The 22,211-nt window shown below is 42.0% G+C and overlaps 1 protein-coding gene across 1 annotated transcript in view; it reads right to left on the reverse strand.

The window, feature by feature from the left end:
- Positions 1–22,211, reverse strand: part of dnah1 (dynein, axonemal, heavy chain 1) — a 32,224-nt gene that overhangs the window by 9,643 nt on the left and 370 nt on the right. Inside the window, exons 2-57 of the mRNA XM_058079478.2 lie at positions 20,917–21,114; positions 20,779–20,839; positions 20,487–20,661; positions 20,259–20,394; positions 20,045–20,177; positions 18,573–18,954; positions 18,338–18,495; positions 18,039–18,250; positions 17,671–17,969; positions 17,339–17,489; positions 17,061–17,254; positions 16,762–16,987; positions 16,549–16,668; positions 16,371–16,453; positions 16,079–16,220; positions 15,112–15,267; positions 14,822–15,020; positions 14,487–14,740; positions 14,157–14,369; positions 13,893–14,057; positions 13,677–13,798; positions 13,327–13,432; positions 13,042–13,221; positions 12,829–12,969; positions 12,023–12,186; positions 11,827–11,940; positions 11,550–11,738; positions 10,965–11,070; positions 10,750–10,863; positions 10,518–10,667; positions 9,301–9,387; positions 9,041–9,227; positions 8,881–8,972; positions 8,657–8,811; positions 8,406–8,583; positions 8,126–8,320; positions 7,914–8,033; positions 6,743–6,901; positions 6,552–6,656; positions 6,327–6,467; positions 5,448–5,608; positions 5,213–5,370; positions 4,882–5,055; positions 4,780–4,809; positions 4,464–4,642; positions 3,765–3,995; positions 3,472–3,668; positions 3,161–3,296; positions 2,844–3,052; positions 2,594–2,765; positions 2,329–2,520; positions 2,098–2,208; positions 1,827–2,012; positions 1,562–1,753; positions 512–679; positions 236–427 (exon numbers count right to left, since the gene is read on the reverse strand). Coding sequence (XP_057935461.2) covers positions 236–427; positions 512–679; positions 1,562–1,753; positions 1,827–2,012; positions 2,098–2,208; positions 2,329–2,520; positions 2,594–2,765; positions 2,844–3,052; positions 3,161–3,296; positions 3,472–3,668; positions 3,765–3,995; positions 4,464–4,642; positions 4,780–4,809; positions 4,882–5,055; positions 5,213–5,370; positions 5,448–5,608; positions 6,327–6,467; positions 6,552–6,656; positions 6,743–6,901; positions 7,914–8,033; positions 8,126–8,320; positions 8,406–8,583; positions 8,657–8,811; positions 8,881–8,972; positions 9,041–9,227; positions 9,301–9,387; positions 10,518–10,667; positions 10,750–10,863; positions 10,965–11,070; positions 11,550–11,738; positions 11,827–11,940; positions 12,023–12,186; positions 12,829–12,969; positions 13,042–13,221; positions 13,327–13,432; positions 13,677–13,798; positions 13,893–14,057; positions 14,157–14,369; positions 14,487–14,740; positions 14,822–15,020; positions 15,112–15,267; positions 16,079–16,220; positions 16,371–16,453; positions 16,549–16,668; positions 16,762–16,987; positions 17,061–17,254; positions 17,339–17,489; positions 17,671–17,969; positions 18,039–18,250; positions 18,338–18,495; positions 18,573–18,954; positions 20,045–20,177; positions 20,259–20,394; positions 20,487–20,661; positions 20,779–20,839; positions 20,917–21,093 — 9,129 coding nt within the window. The 5' untranslated portion in view covers positions 21,094–21,114. The remainder of the gene's footprint in view (positions 1–235; positions 428–511; positions 680–1,561; positions 1,754–1,826; positions 2,013–2,097; positions 2,209–2,328; positions 2,521–2,593; positions 2,766–2,843; positions 3,053–3,160; positions 3,297–3,471; positions 3,669–3,764; positions 3,996–4,463; positions 4,643–4,779; positions 4,810–4,881; positions 5,056–5,212; positions 5,371–5,447; positions 5,609–6,326; positions 6,468–6,551; positions 6,657–6,742; positions 6,902–7,913; positions 8,034–8,125; positions 8,321–8,405; positions 8,584–8,656; positions 8,812–8,880; positions 8,973–9,040; positions 9,228–9,300; positions 9,388–10,517; positions 10,668–10,749; positions 10,864–10,964; positions 11,071–11,549; positions 11,739–11,826; positions 11,941–12,022; positions 12,187–12,828; positions 12,970–13,041; positions 13,222–13,326; positions 13,433–13,676; positions 13,799–13,892; positions 14,058–14,156; positions 14,370–14,486; positions 14,741–14,821; positions 15,021–15,111; positions 15,268–16,078; positions 16,221–16,370; positions 16,454–16,548; positions 16,669–16,761; positions 16,988–17,060; positions 17,255–17,338; positions 17,490–17,670; positions 17,970–18,038; positions 18,251–18,337; positions 18,496–18,572; positions 18,955–20,044; positions 20,178–20,258; positions 20,395–20,486; positions 20,662–20,778; positions 20,840–20,916; positions 21,115–22,211) is intronic.

Consider the following 22,211-nt stretch of genomic DNA (forward strand, 5'->3'; position numbering starts at 1 on the left):
ACGAAATTTGAACTTTGAGAGTGTTTAAACAAAAAAAAATGTGAGAAAATGGTAATGGTGAGAAGTTTTATAGCCTTACAATGTGTATAATAATTGTAAAAAAATTAAGTTGGCTATTTCACGGATTTCACGTACTGAGGGCTATTTTGGGAACCTATCCCCCCGTTATAAACAAAAAACACTGTACAGTAATTCTAATTCAATCACATCACAACGGTGTTGATTTTGCTCTGACCTTATCTGCCCGAACAAGGCGTATCTCACACAATTGAAACTTGTGGTCCAGTTCATTTTTCTTGGCCAAGCAGTCTTGGTACTTGACTTGCAGTGCAACGATACCACTCTCCACTGCCTCCTGCATTTCTTTAGCGGCTTTCAAACTCCTCTGGGACTCATCATATTCCGCCTGGGCTGCTTGGAGAGCTTGCTGTTCAAATATACACAATATGCATATTTAGATAATATTCTTACAGTGTCAAATTCACAAAAAGGACAATAATTTAGGTTTTACCCGTTTAGGCTCAACGGCCTTTGCTACAAAGTGATAAAGATGCATGGCTCGGACCCACTGGCAAATTGAAGTACAGGCTCTGGAAACCTTGGCAATGGCAGCTGGTTGGAATTCTTCATTATCTATGTAGGGCTGCACTAGAGTAATCACTCTTTCTGGAATGTTATCCTGAAACATGAAATGGTGGACATAAAACATTCCGACAATACAGTATCTCTACCTAGTTTGATTAAATGAAGTTCCTACAACCACAATAAACAGTAAACAATAAAGTATAATTTGGCTGAATTAGATCTACATCAACGATGATACACTTCAAATTAATATTGACACCTATCATCACAAACTGATATTACTTTAAATGTAATGTAAAGGCAGCAGTAGTGTTCAAGATCCCGTTGTAAATCTTAATAATGATGATGGCTGTGTTTGCGTGCGAGGGGTGAGGAAGAGTCTAACAAGTCGATCAGACATTTTGATGAGATTGTTGGGTATGGTGGAGACAGGGAGCCTGGTGACATCCTACTATGCATATTAGTAAAGTGAATTTACTCCTATCACAAACTTTGGGTCATACTGATGTTTTTTCTTATTTACAGTATACCTTTATCTCATTTTAAAGCTAGAACCATTTAAAATAATAATATCAAAATTGAATATTTGGGGGGGAAATGGTTAATTCAGATGTACAATTTAAGTATGCTGTAAATGACACTGAAAAAAAATAGATTTTCCTTAAATTACGTGATGTCTGTGAATGCAACCCCTCATTGCTCATCATAATAGTTGGTGTTAAGTGTTACACAAATAGATTTTGAGACATGTGTGGTATCTTTTAGCTTGATTGACATAGTCAGTTCATTTGGAGCTGTTAATACATAAAGATATAAATTATCATTTGCTGTCATTTATATTTCTTATTAAATACAGTAAAAATTGGCATATTTCAGACATAGTTGCTGATGGTGATTAATTATGATTAATTACTTAATCTGTGTTTAATCAGATTACAATTTTGAAATAGTGAATATACTAAATGTATATTCTTACCTTATCATAGTTAAAAAGGCTATCCAGAAACTTAGCAGGATCCTGCAGCAAAACCTTGCCAGGTTCCCAGTAGTCATCAACCTTGGTTCCGGGTTTTTCTCCAGCCACCTTCTTAGGTTTGACTTCCCTCATGATGCACAAAGCCTCAACTACCAACTTCACCCCTTGAGGAGGGCGTTGCAGGGCACGCACCTATGAACAACAGTAATATAATTCAATATGAATAAGGTTGAGTAGCTTCCACATCCAGATCATAGTCTGTGACCTCAGTGACGTCTCCCTTGTTGAGTGACTTGAGGCTGGTGAGAGCAGACTCGAGCGCCGGCAACGCCTCATCCAGGTCTCTCTGCGCATCGCTGGCAATCTCTCCTGCTACACGGGCTTTCTCTGTAGCTTTGGCTTCCTCTTCTTGCACCGACTTTCGGGTCTCCTCTGCAATCACAGAGTCTTTCTGCCATGGTAAAATAGAAAAGCTCAATTGGTTTATCAGCAAACACCCCAATACAGTGCATCGCACTCATCACACATTTTCTTACTTTGATGGTCTCCATTGTGACCTCGGTTTCCCTTGCAGCCTCCTCCAAAAGAGGTCTCATCGACTCCTGCTCCTCTTGCATTTTACTCACATCCTCTGCTGTGCTAAGAAGCTGTAGAATCAGGACAACAACCTTAGTCCCAAAAGGCTACTAATAAAGAATATTTACACATATAAACACCTCTCCCCTCCCCCAAAGGTGTGATGGTCCAAAATGAATTTGAGGCCTTGCCTTGTCCAGACCAGTGCTCATGCGCTTCCTAGCACGGCACAGCTCCTGTTTCTTGCGTCCAATCAGATCCGAGAAGATGTTGAGTAATTCCAGGTAGCTCTTGGGTGTGACATAGTTTTGTCGAGAAAGCTCAGCAAGAAACTGCTGACACTTGCTGGCTACATTTTGGTGGATCTTCATGCACATATTTGTCTGGAATGAAATGAAATGCTCGCTGATTAGCAGTTTTTTTTATGACAAAGAAAAACACAAGCAGCGTCCTTACCAGTCCATCCATTACATCGGGGCTAGCATCGAGCTCATGTAGCTCATTAAGAAATGACATTGCCACAGCTTGCAGAGCCTCATCGGGCCAAGCGCTGAACCAGTCTATGGTGCAACATGTTACCAGTGAGGGAAACTGCCTCAGTCGTGCACGAAACACCTCCCCGATAGGACTACAAACAATAAAATGGGGAAGAATGTGAGCACGGGAAATTAATTTAAAAAAAAATCAATAAAAAGAGACCACTAACCTCATGCAGAGTACAGTGTGGATGTTGCTACGGACTCTTTTAAGGTAGGCGGCCATAAGATTGGATTTGGTTGGCTGCTGAGCCAGCTCTTGCACCACTGGCTTCATTGCTGCCAGGATGCGTTCTTGTTCGTCTGATGCATACAAGTTGGGAACATCACCGGAGTTCAAAATGCTGTTGATATCTTCCAGGAATGACTCACTTTTAATCTGGTGAGTAAATAATGCAATTAATTAATATTTCAGATGTGATACTTTGGAATTATATGTAAAGACAGTTCATATTTTGATACATATGCAATGTAGAAAAGTGATAACCTGTGTATCCACAAACAGAAAGGTGATCTGCTGGTTATGGATGCCAGCCTTCAGCATGATGCTTTTAATGTCCTCCCGCCACTCAAGTTGACCATAGTTCTTGGACAGCTCAATCTGGAAACACTTATACTCGGATCTAAATATGAAGAGGAACACTTTTTAAGGCCACAATATGGAAGTTGGAGAAAAATAAACCTCAAGCTGCGTGAACAGCTGCTGAAATGTTACTATCTATGAAAATATGTCAATACAAGATAATGCAGTTTTTTGTGTTTATCTCATTAATGTGGAGGGAAATGAAGGGTTCTCACATATATGAGGCAAGCTTTGTAAGGGACTGTCGTCCGCTGCCACCGACGCCAAGCAGGAGGGCATTGCCGAGCGGCTGGCGCAGGACACGACTGATTCGGCACACGTGCTGGATGGCATCCATGAAGAGCACAAGCTTCATCTTGGGCGTGCAGTTTTGGTTGTAGTCTTCCATGTACTCCACCATAACATCTTCCAACTAGAAAATATCAACATAACATGAGAGCTGGTAAGACACACAACAATTGATTCTCTGCTTATGAATAACATTCGACTCAGTAGCATTTTCACTCACCTTTTCTTTGTCTTCTATGAATGTGTAAACTTTGTGGAGTGCACCGGGAATCATGAAATCTCCATATAAGACAGGCTGGCATGGCACGACGTCGTCGTACTTGCAGCCAAACTCTTCAATACAATCCTTAAGGAGGCTGTTGAACCAGTCCCTGTCTTCCACACACACCAAACGGTCCTGGAAAACTCTGCAGTTCTCGTGGTACCACAGCTGAAGCAGCATTTCTTTGTTCTAAGACCAAGCAAAGTCGTGTTAACTATAAACACCTTATGCCATCATTAATCACGAGTGGAGAACCGAGTTCAATTCCACCCTCGGCCATCTATGTGCGGAGTTTGCATGTTCTCCCCGTGCATGCGTGGGTTTTCTCCGGGTACTCCGGTTTCCTCCCACATTCCAAAAACATGCTAGGTTAATCGGCAACTCCAAATTGTCCATAGGTATGAATGTGAGTGTGAATGGTTGTTTGTCTATATGTGCCCAGTGATTGGCTGGCGACCAGTCCAGGGTGTGACCCGCCTCTCACCCAAAGACAGCTGGGATAGGCTCCAGCACCTCCCACGACCCTCATGAGGATAAGCGGTAGAAAATGAATGAATGAATAATCACTGTTTAATGATTTTCTTAACATTAGTTGTTAGTACTGGTAGTCTGTGTTTCACCACTAGTGCATATTAAGTTTTGTGTAGTACTACCTACCTCCACCATTGTGGTCTCGGCCATGAGGACCCCCTGGAAGACCTTGGACAGGTCTCTGAGGTTGAATGTGTAATGGGATTTTGCAGGAGTTGGGAGAAGCTGAGAGCAAATCGTTGTGTAGACGTGGATAGTGGCTTTGACGATTGCGTCTTTCAGTGGCACAATTTCTGGCACCGATCCTGTCAACAATGATAATTTGACAAAAATCAGAAAAAGTTGGTTGCAGTGTACCGGACTTATTAGTTTAGAACATGTAATTTAACAGACAAGACTACTGGAAAATGTTTACAAAATGGTTCAGGTAGGATTGACTTACTTCCTGGATTCTTTTTACTCATGCTTCCATCTAAAAGAGAAAATACACAGAATTAGAAACTCAACAACTACAACTAATGCACAAGTGGCACCACCGACTCACTCATCCACCCGCCAAGAATTGTAGAGAAAATCTTTTTCATGCTGGCATCCTCCAGTTCAGTGAAGGATAGAAAACTAAAGTGGCGTGTGAAGCGTGGTGTGATGGGGTTCCGTCCTCCACCTGGCGGGCCCATGGCGCAGGCAAAATTGATATCCACTATTTGCTTAAAAGCCCCTGTGAGAAGGCACAAAAGAAAAGAAGTATGAATGTATCACAACTAAACACAAACTTATGTCATCTTCCAAGCATTGGGTAGATATTATTGGTCTAAAAATTCATTATAGAGTAGTATTTTAGGACTAATAACATAAATGTGCACGATCATACTCACCAATCTGCTTCCTGTCATACCAGCCAGCGTGGTCCATCCACTGCCGTAGCAGTTCAATGGGGGGCTGGGCGCCATAGGTCTCCAACATTGGCATGTTTAGATCATCAATAAAGAAGATGAAGTACTTGCCCTTCGGAGGCGCAAATACACCTTTCCGCCTAGCAATTAGCAATTCAAATGTTGAGTTACAAATGGCTGGTTAGTAATATTTAGTTTGTCTATTGGAAAAGCCTACCTTTTATCGAGCTTGCTGTCTATAAAATCTTGAGTCTGGTTGGCTGATGTGCGGGCTGAGAACATGAGGAAGTGTGTGATGTATTGCCCGGGCATATTTTTTAGCAGCTTGTCAGCCAAGGCAAGTGTCTTTCCTGTGCCAGTGGGCCCAATACAAAGCAACTGGTTGACAAAAAATACAAATATATCAGTGAAAGATATTTATTAATTCATTCATTCATTCATTTTCTAATCATACATAAAAACAGATGACAGCATTGTTCATTCATTCATTCATTTTGTACCGCTTTTTCCTCATGAGGGTCGCGTGGGGTGCTGGAGCCTATCCCAGCTGTCTTTGGGCGAGAGGCGGGGTACACCCTGGACTGGTGGCCAGCCAATCACAGGGCACATATAGACAAACAACCATTCACACTCACATTCATACCTATGGACAATTTGGAGTCGCCGATTAACCTAGCATGTTTTTGGAATGTGGGAGAAAACCGGAGTACCCGGAGAAAACCCACACATGCACGGGGAGAACATGCAAACTCCACATAGAGATGGCCAAGGGTGAAATTGAACTCGGTTCTCCTAGTAGTGAGCCCATTCACAGTCATACCTATGGACAATTTGGAGTCAATTAACATTTTACCCAATTAACCTAGCATGTTTTTGGAATGTTGGAGGAAACCGGAGTACCCGGAGAAAACCCACGCATACACGAGGAGAACATGCAAACTCCACACAGAGATGGAGGGTGGAATTGAACCCTGGTCTCCTAGCTCTGAGGTCTGTGCGCTAACCACTCGACCGCCGTGCCAACCTAAGACAGCATTGTATATCTACCATTTTTTTTACTATTGTATATTTGAAATGAAAGCATTCATGGACTTACAGGCTTCATATTGGACAAAAGCATATCCATGAGGAAAGTCATTCTCACTGTGTCCGCAGTGGGAACAATGATGTCGGAATAACTTGTATCTGGAGTGATTAAAACACTCTTTGCATCATTCACCCAGTTGACCCACTGAACCTGTTGGATACAGATAACAAACAATTTATATGCAATACATCTCTGTAATGTCTTAAATCTTTCTGTTCAACGTGAACTGTTCACCTGTCTGTTCTTGTTATCCTCTTCCTCGTCATTCCAACGAGTTATCCCTGCGTCATCAAGCCTGTAGTCATACACCAGACCGTCTTCTGGAAAACACAAATGAACCTGAAGCGAAAAAACAGTTACATTAACTTACATTCACTATGACATAATCCGACAATGTGACGCAAAAGCAGAGATGTGGATGCGACCTTTTCTTCGACCATCTTGTTTTTGAGCCAGGCACTAAAGCGCTGGCCACTGGGACCGTCTCCTGTGGCACCGACACTCCACACCAGGGAGAAAATGAACCAAGGCTCAATCAGCTCATTCACACGCTCCAGTTTATTTCGGGGTGGCGGTTTGTCATCCTAAGAGACACAAAGAGCTCTGGTTGGTGCATGTTATTTTTGAAAAACTGAGATGTAAAATTGAGTTAATCAAGAAAATATTACAAGGAGGAAGGGGGTTACTCTATTGTGTGCACTGGTTCAGCACCGAAACGTTTCACAGAAGTGTTGTGCCACATGAGGAGCAATGTTAGAATATTGATTATATGAGCAAGGTAACAAAGAAATATGCCGAATTTATTCCATAAAATTCAACAAAACAAACTTGCCCAACTCAAAAAAAAAAACCCAACACATCGAGATGCACAGCCTTTGCTCCGACAGTCAACATTCACTGGGATGTTTGGCAAAATAAGTACACACGGAACAGCAAAAATAAGTTGTGTTCGCAGAAAGTCATCACAAAAGAATTGCTGCTCTTTAATGCGGCCAGCATTTCAAGAAATGCTGCAAATGTTTGTCAGACAGTTCAAATTTCCTGTGAGAAAATACATGTCACAAATGCCAATTTTGCAAGCTTTACAAAGTGAAAGATGACATATTAAAGAAAATATTGCATTATTGCTGCTCTTTACTGTGGCCAGCATTTCAAGAAATGCTGCAAATGTTTAGCAGACAGTTGAAATTTCCTGTGAAAGATGACATATTAAAGAAAATATTGCATTATGGTATATAATCATTATTATTATTATTACACAAAAATCATAACATATTAGACATCACATCATATAGCAGTGGTTGATTTGGGCTCAAAAATGTTGACAATAGGACACTGGGCTGGCCGTAGTGACATCCATTAATAAATGAATCTATTAAGGGTTGCATGGAAGCTATCTAATACCGCAGGTGATAAAAGGTGGACTACGCCGTGTTGTAGTACAGCACCAGGGTATTTGTTGCATGGACATCATTTTTCCATTAAAAGTTTGACATGCAGGCTATATTTTGATCAGGTTTTCCAAAGTAGTATTTATTGAGCGTTCATGCGAAGCACATCTTCAATATGAGTACATTATTATTGTCGCATACAAACCTCATTAAAGTTGAATGGATTGAAGAAACAGTCCATAAGTTTGAGAAGACTACAGGTCAGATTGCTGTCGAGTGACGTGATGACCTCCTTTACTGATGTGCGAACAAAATTGATCGAGTCCTGTTTAAACATGGGGGAAAAAAAAACATACAGTAGAACATACAGTATATAACGAAGATGCCTTGGTGGTCTTATGTTCTCTCCATTCTCACCTGCAAGAACCTCTCAAACAGGGAAGTGAGTTGTTCTGTGAATTGTGTCAAGATATTGGGGATCTGCCTGAGCCAACATTCTGTAAAGGGGACAAGGCCCAAAACACTGGGCTCTAGGTAGATCATACCGCAGCGAGACACCGTAGCCGGTGATGCCACAGCCAAGTCCTGCACCTCAAACATCATAGTCATGGTCTGCAGGAGGAGGACATAACTTGCCTGAGTACACTCTGTCCGGTAGACATGACAGAATCAAAACTCTAAAAATATTTCACCATACATCCAAGAGCTTGATGATTTCTCCAGAACTAAGGCAAAGCTTTTTGTTGTCATCCAGCACAGTGTTCATGTTCTCAATCCAAACAGCATCTACAGGACCATCAAACATGTACCACTTTTTATCATTGTCCATTACTGATGTACCCATCCGGATTAAAGATGAGAGGATGCCGTCTGTCCTGGAATGGTTGCGACAACATTATTGTAGGTATTCCATGTTTTATACTTAATGCCAAGAAAAGTTTTACTTACCACTCATGAGTGAGCAAGTCATACTCCCCGTACAGCTGCCCCATGGTGATCGACTTGGGGTTGAGCACATAGGTCTGAACTGCCTCATACAAATCACCGCTGACAGAGGGCTGACCCTTTAGAGCTGTGATCGCCGCACCGAGAACCTCATAACACTAAAAGGTGACAAAAATGATAATATTTATAAAAAATCATTCTACAAAGAAAACAGCACAAAGACTTACCTTGGTTTTACCTGATCCGGAGGGTCCCACCAACATAAGGCCATGTCTCACCACAGTAGTCTCATACAGCTGAATACATTTACCGATGTATTCTGTAATCATATAAAACAGTAATAAACCTACTCCACAACAGATAAAAGTATGTAGTGTAAATACTAACCATTCACATCTTTTAGGTTCATTTTACAGCATATATTACGCATGGATTCTTCAAGTGTGCCGTAATCAATTGGCTCCTGTTTTGTCTTTGGGAAAAGGTCGGACACAATGCCATTAAAGAGCTTCAGGTCCTCTCGTAAAAATTTCGGTACGTTGACATCTTTGATGGCACGCAGGCAGATCAACTCCTGGGAGTAGGTGGGATTATTTAGTATTTCAAAGTTGCACAATGAACTGTTTTGGGATTTTTTTCCTCCAAACCTCATTCATATTAGGATTTTCTCTTTTCAGATTCCCAGCAGCTGAGATGACAGATTTCACAGACCTCATTCCAAAATCATAGTGATCCTGAACATGGAGAAAATTGATTAGAAATAATAATAAAAAATAATGATACATTTTATTTGCATAGCGCTTTTTCAGAGTACTCAAATACGCTTCACAGTAGAGAAAAAAAAGAAATAAAAATAGAGTTGAGTAAAAACAGAGTAAACGATGCATTAAAATACAATATCCATACATTCAATCAGAGCTAAAAACAACGCTAAAAGCGGGGCGGGGCACCGCAGTCAGGTATAAAAAGTTAGACATTAAAAACGGATTTAAACAGGTGGGTTTTGAGTTGTTTTTTAAAGGTGGGAAGGTCGAGGCAAGCACGGAGTGAATGGGGCAAAGAGTTCCAGTGGTTGGGGGCCACGATGGAAAATGCTCTGTCTCCCCAGGTTGCACTCGTTGTATGTATTACATCTGCACAATACAATGTGATCACACACATCTCATTAGTATGATGCAGTGATTGCCAACTAAAATAGTGTAAGAATAAACAAATTGTTAAATTAGTATCTATCTGACAGTTTCAATTACGAAGTACTCTGCTGCAGGTGACGTAATTCCTGAGAGGCTGCCGTGTGGGCGGCTTTTTGAATGAGTGTTTCCAAAAAGCACAACATGTGTTAATCCTCTGACGCTTGCAGAGTTGAAGTCTCATAAAATGGGGGACGTCATGCACAACGGAGGTTCAAATTCCCCAAGTTCTCACTACTTTAGATGAAACATTTTTCCTGAAAATATATGCATTTTAAACTTTTGGAGTCATTTTTGTGCAGGTTTTGGAACATTTTTGAACATTCTTATTTGGACATTGTGTCTTTGGTTATGAGAGTGGTTAGCATGTTGGCCACACAGTCAGGAAATCCGGATGATGAGTTAAAATCACTGTTGGGCATTTCTGGGTGGAGTTTGTACTCCAGTTTCCTCCCATATTCCAAAAACATCCATGTTAGGTTTATTGGCAACTTTAAATTGTCCATTGGTATGAATCAGGGTGAATGACTGCGATTGACTGGCGCCCAAAGTCACCTGGGATAGGCTCCCACATACCCCCGCGATGATGAATGGATGGATGGGTTATAAACGGACCGGTTTTCAAAAGGGTATATATTGAAACAAATCCAGAAGTTTCTATTCCTCAACCTCACCTGAGAGCTAAGCTGTTCAGATGAGAGCGTGAATGTGCTGGTTATCTTCTGAGAGAGGACTTTGGCATCGCTGAAACCAAACGAGTACAATGAGATCTCAGCAATCATGGCAAAGTTCGGGACCATCATGGCTACTGGACGAAACAGGGCCTGCAATGAGAGATCATTCTATTTTGTGGCTGCTTTCTCTCTGCATCACATCATCCTCATAAATTAAATCGGCATTTCAAACCTTGAGATTGTCTGGCAACTCTGTGCGGCCTGCATAACCAGGATTCATGGTAATGAACACAGCGCAGGAAGGGACAAGTGGGATCTCGGAACCCTCAAAAACAAACCTCTCTGCCTGTAAACAGAATATAGAATTGAATCATTATTTATTGAACTTCAAGTCAATTTGACATAAAGTTTGAAACTCAGTTGGTTTCTAATAAAGCAGCATCTCACCCTTTGTTGTTGGGCCTTTTGTATTGTGGTGATCTGTTGTGCCACCACAGACAACACCTCAACATCAATACGATTAAACTCATCAAAACACGCCCAGGCACCAGAGCTGCACAAGACCAGCAACAAGACATAAGTCTTAACATTGACATGACATTGAATCACATTCATTGATAATTTTTGGTTAATATTTTAGTTAAAATGGGCGGCACGGTGGTCTAGTGGTTAGCGCGCAGACCTCACAGCTAGGAGACCAGGTTTCAATTCCACCCTCGGCCATCTCTGTGTGGAGTTTGCATGTTCTCCCCGTGCATGCGTGGGTTTTCTCCGGGTACTCCGGTTTCCTCCCACATTCTAAAAACATGCTAGGTTAATTGGCCACTCCAAATTGTCCATAGGTATGAATGTGAGTGTGAATGGTTGTTTGTCTATATGTGCCCTGTGATTGGCTGGCGACCAAGTGCAGGATGTACCCCGCCTCTTGCCCGAAGACAGCTGGGATAGGCTCCAGCACCCCCGCGACCCTCGTGAGGAAAACGCGGTAGAAAATGAATGAATTTCAGTTAAAAAAGAAGTACAACTACCCACCTTGCCAAGCCTTTGAGGAACTTGCCCATTGCCATAAAATCCAACTGGTCAGAACAGTTAAAGACCACTGTTTGGATGGCGAGAGCCTTTCCCAGATCTTTAGTGGTTTCTGTCTTTCCTGTGCCGGCTGGACCTGCGGGAGCGCCTCCAAACTTGAGGTGCAGAGCTCCAGTCAGGGTCAGGTAGCATCTAAGAAAGGTATAATTAAATAGGATTTTGAAGTAAAGCCATAAATACACCAGGGAGATAAAAGCAGTCTATGGGAGACGTAGCATACTTGTCAGTGAGTGGGGTGATGACAAGTCGCCCAGAGTTTCCAAGGTACTCATATCCATACAGGAACTCCGCATTCACCGCTCGGATGTACAGGTCCTCTCTGGCCCAGTAATATCTACAGGCAAATTATTCCCACATAAATATCTTGCGTTATACCGACTTCTAATTAATGAGTAAAAGCAGCAAACTGAACAGACCTGAGCTGACTAATCCATTCAAAGTCATTGACGCTTGACACCGCCTGCTCCACCAGTTTGGCTGCGACATCTTTAGCGTGCACCTCAATGACAATGAGGGCAGACAACACTGCTCGCTGCATTTTCGACACGCCGCTTCTCACCAGCTGCACCAAGTTTCCCAACTTCACACACAGATAAAACGGTACAACCTTATTATCACATACTACAGTATTAATTGGCCCTGTACCCTAGAAACCGCCCATGAATGATACGGGAAAAGGCCGAAATGATACTGTGTCAAAGCCCAGGGCAGTGATACTGATAAAATATAGAGTTTAACCATGTCCAGTATCAGCCCCCGTAGCTGTCCACTCAGAGCACGCTGCTCTGGTATCGCGCCCGTGAAACAACCAATCAGAGAACAGCACACGAGTGCTTAGTGCCTAGTGCTTCTCCAGTCACCAAAAAACCCAAACTTGATTAATGGAACTTTAATTGTCAGACATTGATAAGATAAGACTGTTGATAAAATATTATTGTTGAAATATTTTTGCAATTGTTTGTGTTTACACTGTTTAGATATAATACATGTAATAAACTGAACATTTTCTGGAAACAAAATGGTCTTTTGATTAAATAGTACGTGATAATAAGCTCATGATCAAATAGTATGTGATAATAAGATCATCACATGATTTGTCATGATTTGTTTGTCCAGACAAACCATGTGATAACCTATAAGTATATCCTGTGGTGTGTATGTTTACAGGAACTTGCTGCAAAACTACACACATGGCACATAATATGTTTTCACAGTTCTGCACCTGTGTCTGCAGCTGAGGATAAAGACGGTCGGCCAAGTCCCCTTCCTCCAAAGCCTCTGACACCTCCAACGTCCAGAAGACCTGACAGCCGGCTATCACCACTTGCCCAGGCCAGGATAAAACCCACTTTTCACGAGGTTCCTGAGACATCAAGAGGGTACATACGTATATAAGAGCTGTAGATGGTAAACATAAACACTTAAATTCACAGACCTGCGGGTAAACTTTAAGTGAGCGTTCAATGTAATCCCTAACTGTAGCCTTCATAGATCTTTCCACATCCCTCAGCCAATCCTCCACATTCCCAGCGGGTGAAACAGTCAGAGTCATCTTCACTTCCTCTCCTTCCCCGGAGTACATATGTGTGATCAATAGATCTGGCTGGAATTTAAGCTGAAACGCAACAGCGACAGTCTCAGATGTGTTTCCAGTTGTTATAGATGGTTCAAATACTGAAAGAAACTAATGTTTAAAAAAAACAAACAAACAAAAACCTACCCGTGCAATGTTCTCAAAGCATTTGCGCAAATGTGGCTGTACAGCAGTGGGATCTTTGGTCTGAGATAGAATCTCCAGAAGCTCATCATCTGACAGGAAGTAGAACCTACAAACAAAGATTTGCTGTTACTTTGTGCAGTGTTCACTTCAATCGGCATCGATATCCAATAGTTACAATATTCAATAATACAAACAAAACAGGATTATAATATATATAATATAGATTCTGAATATAAACAAAATTCAATATTCCTCATGAAGCTGTTCCTCTGTTTTCAGAAGCAACACAATTTTAGACTGCTTAACTTTGGTTGAGTGGTAGTTCTTGTTATTTTGAGAGAGGGGGTTACCTTGGAAAGGCGTCTCGCTTTATCTCCAAGTATTCGCTGAGACCCTTCTGAACTTGTTCTAAAAGTATGTTACACTTTTTCAGTTTGTCCAGCAGATGTGGACCAGGGCAGAACTCAATGATCTGTATGCAAACAAAACAAAAACAAAAACAGATTAGCAAGCTGTAAAATTGACTCTAAAACAGAAATATCATTTTTGTTTTCATTCAGACTAACTTTTGGGCTCTCATAAGCATTTCTCATAATCCTTTTCCATATTTCTTCCATTTGTTGGTATCTCTGTCCTTCCACGGGCAGTTGTTCATTGATATCATCCGAGCTGAAGATAGGCTCCAGGTAGAGCCATGATCCCTGACAGAGCAGCCACTCTTCCAGCACGTCCTGCAAGCATCACAAGAGGGCAGTAGCACAGCATGAGTACGATGTTACTCACAACAGACCTAAAATATTTGAACCCGGATTGTGCATTATGGAGTTTACTTGAGTTGTTCTGAGTTTGCTCTCCCATTTGTTGATTTCGGCCTCAAAGGCCTTCTTATAGGGTGAAAAAGACATGCTTTGCGTCATGACAATATGGTCATCCAGTAGCTGCAATGCTTCATCAGGACTCTTCAGGATGTAGGTGCCGGTGTCTTTGTAAGACATCAGATCGAAGACAATTCCGGACCATTCATGTTTCATCTTATCCAGGGCCTAGAGGAAGAGAGGTTGATAATGTGAATTAGCATAACTGTCTCAGTTTATTCCTACTTCTGCATGAATGGCTCCCCGCTTTAATGTTACTATCATAAACTTAAATGACTGAGCTACCTGTTCAATGATGTACTCTTTCCCAGCCGTCTCAGCTACTTGAGTTATTGCATCCATGTGATTTTGTAGGCCAATTTCTAAGCAGCGAGACAAGGTAAGATTGGCTTTGGGCACAACTTTTATCCCAATGGTATCTGAAAGAGCCTTCCAGTGGTGACTTCTCATCCCCGGGTTCCTCAGACCCTGAACCAGAGGAACGTTAGGACCGAAGGCCTCAATCTTTGCCAGGATGACGGATGCCACCATTTGGCAGTCTAGTAAAGCAGAACATAGCTGAAGCAGGTCAGTGATAAACACACGTCTATCAAGTTTGAAGAGTGATCAGCGTGACTCACCGGGATTATCTTTGAACTGTTTGATACATTTATGCATCGTATCTAAAGCTTCTGTAACATTGCGCTCAAGCAGCTCGGGGTCAATGTTAGTGAGCGGGTCGCTCAGCCAACCCTCATGCCGATGGATCCAATTGTAGGTCGTGGTCCAGAGGTCATAGAACGGCTGGAATTCCTTTGCCATTCTTTGCAGGCGATCATACTGAAAAATGGACAATGATATATTTAAGAGATCATTATTATTATTATTATAGTACTTATATCACTTATATTTTGCATGCTGTTTTACTCACATTAGTGACAGGAGAACCGAACAAACGTTCTCTGGTGTTGTAGGTCTGAGCGAGAGCCTGGCACTCTTTCAGTTCCTTGCTTACACGCTTCACCTCATTGGCCACCTCAGTGGCATGATCGACATCCGAATAAGCCGTGAACTTGCCAACCAACATCTACACAGAAAGCGGAGGTGGACTTAAACTAAGACAAACCGGCTTACTGAAACTGATTCAAAACAATACAATAGGTGAATTAATTTTTGTTAATTATTGTTAATTATTGTGAGTGTTAATGGTTGATTGTCTAATTGGGCCTGTGACCACTCCAGCGTGCATCCTGCCAAAACATGAACCCGACCAGGATAAGAAGTAAGAATTTTAAAAAGACTGAATGAATCAAGGGCAGCACGGCGGATAAGTGGTTAGCGCGCAGACCTCACAGCTAGGAGACCAGGGTTCAATTCCACCCTCGGCCATCTCTGTGTGGAGTTTGCATGTTCTCCCCGTGCATGCGTGGGTTTTCTCCGGGTACTCCGGTTTCCTCCCAAAAACATGCTAGGTTAATTGGCGACTCCAAATTGTCCATAGGTATGACCCTCGTGAGAAAAAAGCGGTAGAAAATGAATGAATGAATGAATGAATCAAGGTTGAGTGGTTAGCGCCTAGGCCACACAGCTAGGAGACCCGAGTTCAATTCCATCCTCGACCATCTCTGTGTAGAGTTTGCATGCATGGGTTTTCTCCAGGTACTCCGGTTTCCTCCCACATTCCAAAAACATGCTAGGTTAATTGGCGACTCCAAATTGTCCATAGGTATGAATGTGAGTGTGAATGGTTGTTTGTCTATATGTGCCCTGTGATTGGCTGCCGACCAGACCAGGGTGTACCCTGCCTCTCACGGAAAAACAGCTAGGATAGGCTCCAGCACTCGCGCGACAGAAAGCGGTAGAAAATGAATGAATGAATCAAAGATGGCTCAGCTGACCTGCAGAGCTTCAAGGCGCTGCTCAAACACATCCTGGTCAACTATCTGGATCTTCTTGAAGCGCTCCTCTTCTTCAACAAGCTGTTTGGTTATATCTTCCATCTGTCTGATGATTCTTTGCGGCCACTCGATGGCTTTCCACCTTTGAAAATCAAATAATAAGATTAAATACGATTTAGAACAGCATTAGCATTATTTTGGTTACCTTATTGATCAGAATGAATAATGCAGTAAAATATTAAACAGACACAGTAAAGTGATGGCTAGTGGGTATGCATTGGCTTCTACTTACTTTTGATTAAAATCATCATTTGATAAGGGGTAGAAGAATTCTTCAAATAGCTCATACTCTGCTAAAATCTTTGTTACACGCTCCTAAAGAAGAAAAAAAAGACAATAATCCTGCAAAACTTGATGGGATACATAACAACTTAGCACTTTATTGTTGTTTTATCAATATTATTGTGCACCTTGCAACTCTTGAGCTGGTCGGGGATTTGTTTCATCCATTCCCTTTTGTCTGTCAGGTCCTCGATGCTGTTGGGACGATCGTTTAGTGTGTAACTAATAGAGCTGAACTCATCGCATTCCTGGACACAGACACACAAGACAACATTAGCTCAGGAGGATACTTTACCTGTGCAGAAGTATATTACATATGCTGCATGAAATTACAAACTTACATCATCCAGTTGCTTTCTAAGCTTGTCGGCATGGTGCTCCAGCGTTGCAACGGCTAAAGCCTTTGATTTATTTAATAGAGCCTGACGTACTCCCTCAACATGCACAATAAAGGCACCGATAATAATGGAAGATGGCAGGGAGACAAAGAGCGTTTCCTTTTCTTGGATATGCTGTTCCACTTCCTTTTTCACCACCTTGGACGTCTTCTCATCGTCACTACTGGATCTGAAAGACATTATAAAGATTAGGGTCTGATCAACAGCTTTGTGGGAGTGTTTTGATTTGAGAAAACACTTACGTGAAGTGCGCTGCTATGTCCAAGTTGTAAAGTTCAATGTATTTTGTGTATTCTACAGCATAAGCTTTAAGGGGTACAATAGCTTTCTGGAGAGCCATGCAGATCGTCTCTCTCATCTTTTTGACTTTTGGCTCGCAAAGATTCACCGACTCCAGCACAGGCTCATCACCGAATAACAAGCGCTTCATCAAAAACTAGCATTGACAGAAACAGAACACAGACGTGTCATCACTCTTCATTTGCACAACACTATCAACATATCTTAAAACGTGCTTTACCCTATCCAGCATTGGTATGTTGTGCGTAGCCAGGATGCCCTCATTGAACAGGTTCAAAATACAGGTCTCAAAATTCTCCAGAGGTGTGCTGTAATGGACGCCGGTTTCACTCAAAAGCAAGTCGACCTGGAACAGAGGCTTGTTCTTTGGCCTAGATGAAATCAAAGTGATAACGTTACAATTACAATGAAACTGCAATTCAAACATTATATAACCCTGCCAAATACTCATTTTCATTCATATCATTCTGTCATGTATGAGCTTGAGCCTATCCCAGTTGACTTTGGCCGAGTCAAGGTACAATATCGACGTGAATGTGAACGCCGCCTTACTTGTAAGGGCTTGTGGTACGGTTGTCCCCCCACACCAGGTCGTCAGGGCATGTCAGCACACTGCAGCACGCGTCCAAAATCAGCTTGCTCAGGCAGGCCAATGAGTCCTCTACAAGGTTACGCAGGGAGTCCTGCAGGGTGTAGTGCACCACAGCCATCAGTTTGTTCAGCTTGGAAACCTTGTACATGTCCCATTTGGTCTCGTTCATGTTGTACGCGCCTTTGCCAATATTGCTGAGGTTGTGTCGGAGGCTGTATGTCACGGTGAGCATCCATGCCTCACGAAGAAACAAGCTAATCTGGTCAGAATAAAAAAGTTGGGGTTATTTTGTCCACTGTAAATAAAAATCACAACTTTGTGGCAATACCTGAGTCTGCATTTGGGCTTGGTTTGCTTCAAACTCATCCAGTCGCAGAGGTTTAGTTAAGGAGACGTTGAATAGTTTCATGGTTGCTAGTTTGTTGCACTCGAATCTTATTTCGGATAATGTGTAGATCACTTGAGGTTCTGTCAGCATGGATTTGGTAAAGAATGCAGCTTGGTTCTTCTTATAGTTAAAATGAGGAACTGTTACACATCCTGCACAGGCAAAGCAGTGTCCAGTGTTAAAATTATGAACACACGTGGGAACTCAGTGCGGAGTAAAACACACAAGTCCTAGTTTACCTATGAGTGGCACATGTTCAGGTTCCTTCTGTGGCACCAAGATGTGGGAAAACTCCCGTGGGTCCTTTTTTACCATTTTATCCAAAATGAAGCGATTCATAGTGCGGTCGTAATCCAGCTTTATCTCCTTCCCCAGTCCTTCTACAAACTTTTGGACACTGCATAGAAAACATTTTCCTTGTTAATAACATTATATTGATTTCTAATATATTTTCATCTGAAGTTGGTCGCTCACATATCTCGTTTAAGACCATGGCTTAAGCGGGCACATCTTTTGATACGATAGAGACAATGTGGATCGAGAGATGGCGTTTCCTTCCAGACAGGCATGCAGTCAACAGTCAAGTTATACAGGATGAGAGCTTCTGTTTTCTGTCGTAGGAGCATGGCAAACTGGATCCGCTGGACAAAGACTCGTGGGTCCTCGGCGCTGAACAACAACCTGATCCTGGGTATCCAGTGCCTGTTTCCTGTTTGAAGGCAGCTCTGTCCTTTATCTTTTAGCCTGCTGTTTTGGATAACCTTTTCCACCAAGTACTGACATTTCTCCTTATTGTAGTCAAGAACTCCTACTAAATGCCAGCTGTAGTGCAGTGATGGGGGAGGTTGCTCGTCATCTGATGCCAGAGAGAAGGGGGGGAAAAAAGGCTGTTAAAGTAATGCTTTTGTATTATTTACAACAGGGGTCTCAAACGTGCATCCCATGTTGTTGTGACCCCTTAATGGCATTAATATTTAGTGTAAGTAGGGCACCACACACCCTGGGGAGAAGCTGGGAGGCACTTTAGCTTGCTTAAAGGAAATAGAGCTTTAATTGGGCAATTGGGCAAATGAACGCTTATTAGTGCTGCAAAGCATGCTGGGAAGGCTTGATACTGCAAGTGAATGTGTTATCTACTGATCTACTAATGACCTCTCGTTTGTTAACATGATAGTCACCTGGTTGAAACCTGATTCCGGACTATATACTGTATTTTCTGGACTACAAGTCGCTTTGGAGTATAAGTCACACAAGGCCAAAAATGCATAATTAGGTAGAAAAGTTGCACTGGAGTATAAGTTACGTTTTTTGCGGGTATTTTATTTTACAAACTACTTGACCAAAACAAGACCTGAGTTCAATTCCACACTCGGCCATCTCTGTATGGAGTTTGCATGTTCTCCCCGTGCATGTGTGCGTTTTCTCCGGGTACTCCCACATTCCTCCCACATTCCAAAAACATGCTAGGTTAACTGAACTCCAAAAAACTCCAAATTGTCCATAGTTATGAATGTGAGTGTGAATGGTTGTTTGTCTATATGCGCCCTGTGATTGGCTGGCGACCAGTCCAGGGTGTACCCCGCCTTTTGCCCAAAGACAGCTGGGATAGGCTCCAGCACCCCCCCCCCCCCCCCCCAGCGACCCTCGTGAGGGTAAGCGGTAGAAAAATGAATGCCCAAAACAGACATTAAGTCATCTTGGAAGCCAAGTTCTAAATAGATATCGGTGTGATTGAATGAATGAGTCTGCAGTGCCCTCTTGTGGCTGTCTGTGAAATTATATATATTAATTTATAAGTCGCTCTGGAGTATAAGTCGCAGGAACAGCCAACCTATGAAAAAAAGTGCGATACTTGATATACTTGACCCATACTACTCCCAGCAGCCCCCAATTAAGTTGAGCCTGAGACCCCTGATTTACAATGTGTATTTTTGCACACATTTTACCCATCAATACTGTGTCATCTGTTGGCAGTAACGCTTTTGCAGGAATTGGTTTTCGATCAGGTGATCCTTGAGGCTTTCCCAAAGAAAGCCAGTCTTCTACAGTGCGACAATCAAACTCTTCATTGTCAAATATCTAGGAGAAAAATATTTGAGAATATACACCAAAATGTGACGTTTTACTTCCAAATCCAAACACAACGTGGCCATGGCTCACCTCAAGTGGAAGGTAGGGTGACAAAAGAGACTGCTCATCGTTACTACTCAAACAACGTGGCATTAGAAGATTAGAGTCAATATTTTTTTCCGCCAGAAGTTCTTCAAAGTTAAGCTTCAAATATTCTCTTCGACATCTGTGGACAACACATTGTATCGTATGTGAGTGAGGAGCTGAATAAGAGTATCGTTATGTGCCTTACTTTGTCACACAAAAGGTAGTACATACCGCTCTTTTTTTAAATCACGAGGGATCTTGCCGCTAACGGTTTTGTAGGGCATCTGGACTTTGGGTGTATCTCCACCATGACTGAAGTATGACGTGAGTAATTCCTTTGAGCATGGCCCATAATAATCTTTGTCATCAAACATGTATTGGGCAAACGGGGACTGTGAGCTTGTGCCTGCAGAAAAAATGAGAAGAGTAGATATTATTGGACAGCAGCTCAGTTCATGAGGATTCCGCTGTGGTCCTTGGATGGACAAGTTTTGTGAGCACAAGAAGTGTCTTTGGTTCCTACCTTGGGATGCATCACAATTAGTAGGTGACCGCTGCTGGGTGTCTGCTTCCTCTGCAGAAGTCTAGCGGACGCATATCACAATGGCGACTGACACATTTCACATGGTTTTGGTTGATTGAAATTGTGAATGGTTTTTACCTTGCATCTTAGAGTAGTGAAGACATCCGAGTAGAGACCCTTCTGTTTATTCCTCGAACCTTTTCTTTCAGGAGGTAGCTCTTGCCGGTGACTTCCAATTGTTTGTCTATATTCTGGAGATCTTTGGGATGAGCGGGGCGTAGATGCCCCAGAACCAGGTAGATGTTTACCCTCCATATCAGGCTTAAATGGAATTACCTGGTGTGTAGAAAGAAGGAAATAACATCAAATACTCATTTTTCAACCATTTGTATTGAGTTGTGGTATTCTATAGAGCAGCACACACAATAACCCGCACAGAAAGCTTTTGCTTCCTGCCAAAACGGTCTGTTTTAATTTTTTCCACTTTCGGCCCATGCCTACTACACTCTGATTGGTCACACGCCCAAAGAGTGCACCATATAAGGAAGTCCGCCCCTCGAAGACATCACAAAGGTGCAGTTTTACCACGCCTTTTGAAACCGAGCGTTTTCAGCCATCCCAAATCTCACGTCCAAATGCGGAAACCTCATTATCTGAAACTTTGGCACGGTTTAACACAAGAATACACCATTCTACCTATATTTATAGGTGAGAGAGGTGGAAAAGGCATAATAGGTCCCCCTAAAAAGCAGAATTTGGCGCTAATACATTAGGGACACAATAGTTTTTGGATACAATAGTGTTTATTATTATTTCAGTGATATAGAACTGTGGTGGATGACACAGCGACTGTATATCAATATCATTATGACCATTACTTTGCTGGATATAGGCAATAACCTGCCAAAGTTGTTTTACATTGCTAGTTACTTTAACGGTAGAATAGTTGTAATATTTGACATACCTTATTTTTTGTTGTTTCGGGTGAAGTCGTATAACGTTCGTATTAGTTTTTGCTGACGTCCCTTACTTGTGTGGACGGAGGCGGCTCGGCTCGGTGATGGCTGCCATTAACATCACGTGAAGCCACGAGCACAACATTCTGTGGTCCATGTCTTATTTTGTGAAAATTTCAATCCCCTTTTTTGTCTGTGTCACCGTTGTTTGGCTCCCGAAACAAGAGTTTCGACTGTGTATTTTAAATTTTCCGCTTCGAGAAGTTGACGTCATGAAACGTAATCGATGACGTCGCTATTTGTAAACATGCTTTGTCATAGATGGATTGCTACACATCATGCTAGCTAAAACTCGTTGGTGATGTACGGACGTACTCAATGACAGTTATATTTTGATATTTACTCATATTTATTGTTGTATTATATCATATCATTAAAAATACCATAACTATGTCCTGTTTTTATTCTGATTAAACT

This window comes from Doryrhamphus excisus, linkage group LG11, assembly GCF_037039965.1.
Source record: "Doryrhamphus excisus strain RoL-2023G ecotype Guam linkage group LG11, RoL_Dexc_Guam_v1.1, whole genome shotgun sequence".
Taxonomy (NCBI): Eukaryota; Metazoa; Chordata; class Actinopteri; order Syngnathiformes; family Syngnathidae; genus Doryrhamphus; species Doryrhamphus excisus.